This window comes from Penaeus vannamei, chromosome 20, assembly GCF_042767895.1.
Source record: "Penaeus vannamei isolate JL-2024 chromosome 20, ASM4276789v1, whole genome shotgun sequence".
Lineage (NCBI taxonomy): Eukaryota > Metazoa > Arthropoda > Malacostraca > Decapoda > Penaeidae > Penaeus > Penaeus vannamei.
The window spans coordinates 6,749,387-6,751,886 of record NC_091568.1 but is presented as its reverse complement, the minus strand read 5'-3'; the positions used below and the strand labels follow the sequence as shown (position 1 = coordinate 6,751,886).

The window sequence follows — 2,500 nt, the reverse complement described above, 5'->3', positions numbered from 1 at the left end:
GAACTTTGAGGAACTATAGAATTAACATCAAATTGAATTAATTAGTATTCATAAAGTGATGTTTGTTACATTATATGAGTATTGCATATCAAAGCTTTTACTAATTTGCTTCAAAATACCCCTGCTATTATCAGAATTAGTTCATAACTTTCCCTATTGATTTATGACTTAATTTTTTTTATTTATTGAAAGATGGTTTATTTTAAATGAGGGAAGATTAGACTTATGAAATATTTAGCAGTTTATGTATAACATATTTATGAGCTCATTTTGTGACAAAGGAAATGCTCAAACAACTTTGTTTGAATTTTGATGGGGGGGGGGTGAACAAGTGTCTGGGTGGTTGAGTGGGCGGGTGATTGTGGGGATGAGTGGGTGGTACGATGGTGGGTAAGTGGTGGGGTGGTTACATGAATGTGTGGGTAGCTGGGTGGAAAGAAAGAAAAACTTGTGCTAAAATTCTGGAAGAGGAAGTAAATGGGAAAGTAAAATGAAGGAAAGTAAAAAGCTGAAAGGAGAACCAAAGAATTTTAGTTGATTCATAATGCTAAAATTCTGGAAGAGGAAGTAAATGGGAAAGTAAAATGAAGGAAAGTAAAAAGCTGAAAGGAGAACCAAAGAATTTTAGTTGATTCATAATAAAAAAGAAAAAGAAAAAAAATGAGTGATATGAAGAATATATGATTACAGGAAAGAGATTGATTACATTATGTTATTTATACTAGTGCTTGGTAGCTGCTTAGGAAAGAGATTAATAAATATAATCTTGATATATTAATCATTCATATGTTTATCCACAGAAGGAAAATATTTTGTAGTTATTTAGTCGTATGTCGTTCCATTTAGTTTAGTTATCAATTATAACAAGCGTTTGGACCTTTGTAAATGCTCTGTAATATGGAAAGCATAGATTTTATGAGATCCTATAGAATTAATAGTTTATGAAGATCAAAACATGGCTACTTTTATTATGTTTATCATTCTGAATATTCAAACTGCATTCCCGATGGTATTTATGAATACCTTACTAATGTACAGCTTTTTGAAACTCGGTTTGTCCTTAAGACATTAGTGTTAATGTAGGTTGTAGGTGCAAAAGACAAGCATAACAATGGAATTATGAAGCAAGAGACAAATTATTGAAGATGTAAAAGTCATAGATTGAGATTCAAAATAAATTCTAAAAGTAAGATTACCAAAGAAACACCATGTAATGATTATCACAAATGGTGTTTTCTGTCATCCACTTGATATGAATAGCATTATAGAGCTCAAAGCATCAACAAGAATATTTAAAAACATTATTGTATTAAAATAAACGTTATTGTATTAAAACATGTATATATACTAAATATATTTCTTATGTTCACTCAAGAAAGTGTACGAACTGCTGAACCCTAGTTTCAGGAAGAATGATTGTATCTAATTTGTGCCAAGCTGCACACAATGTTTCTAGAATAATTAGTTCCTCTATGATCTCTGTAAACAGAAGCACCAATATCTTCTGTACAACCTTTTTTGAATATTTGCAATATTTGGGAATCCGTTGTTGACTAAAGTAATTACCATTGCCATTGGGAATTTTCGGGGTATCTCTATTTATACATCTAACTCGAAGAATGTGAAAGGGAGGGAGAAACATTTTCACTAAGTGTGAGAAAATAGGCTAGCATGTTTTAGAACAGTGTTACATTCTTTTCTCTTCCTGCACTCTTTTTCACTTGCTGTTTATATTGAAATCATTGCAAAGAATCTCTTGTGATAAATCGGCTAGCCTGAGTTTGCATTGAAAATTTCTGAAAAAAGAATGATGTAATTGGTTTAGGAAGATCTTCAAAGCTTTATCCTGGAGCTAATATTGTTCTGAAAACAAAAGTTTGGGAATATCATTGACTTTTTTCTGTGACTATCAATTTAATTCTGATCTTTTTATGATCTTAAAAAATGGACCAAACTTGCTAGTATTAAAATACACAAGACTGATAGACTACTAGTACTTAGATTAGTTCTTGAAATAATGTGATGAGCATTGATTAACTGCTCGCTCAAATACATCCTCTCTCAAGATATACTGTCACTTGTATATACTACATCCTATTATTGTTTAAGTACCCCTTCAAATTATCCCTACACAAAGTAACTAATGTAAGTTTGAAATAGCATTGAAACATGCAGACTGTTCAATAATCACACACTTTAATTTTTGTTTTTACTTGTAGCAGCAGAAAGAGAGCACAGGACCAACGGGGAGTGAAAGTGACACGGGGGACGGAGAATTTGAGCCTACGGCAGAAATGCTAGTAGATGATTTCGATGATGAAAGAACGCTAGATGAAGAGGAGGATATGGAAGAGGGTAGTGATAGGGAGGAAGAGATCGATACCCTGCAGAAGGTGGGTGGCGTTGCTAACCTGCAGAAGGTGAGGGTGACCTGATTCTCTGGTAGAGGTACAGTTGTGGATGCAGAATAATGACTGTTCATAAGGATGACCACCTTTAA

The 2,500-nt window shown here is 33.0% G+C and overlaps 1 protein-coding gene across 42 annotated transcripts in view; it reads left to right on the top strand.

Annotated features, from left to right (window-relative positions):
* The window catches only part of LOC113810822 (mesoderm induction early response protein 1), a 35,124-nt gene that overhangs the window by 2,296 nt on the left and 30,328 nt on the right, over positions 1-2,500 (top strand). For 18 of the 42 annotated variants that reach the window (XM_070134880.1, XM_070134876.1, XM_070134870.1 and 15 more), the window contains exon 2: positions 2,220-2,393. The exons of 11 other annotated variants lie outside the window; for them this stretch is intronic. In XM_070134880.1, coding sequence (XP_069990981.1) covers positions 2,220-2,393 — 174 coding nt within the window. Of the gene's footprint in view, positions 1-2,219; positions 2,421-2,500 lie in introns of all 42 variants that reach the window. 13 more of the 42 variants (XM_070134875.1, XM_070134867.1, XM_070134873.1 and 10 more) reach the window with 1 other exon arrangement.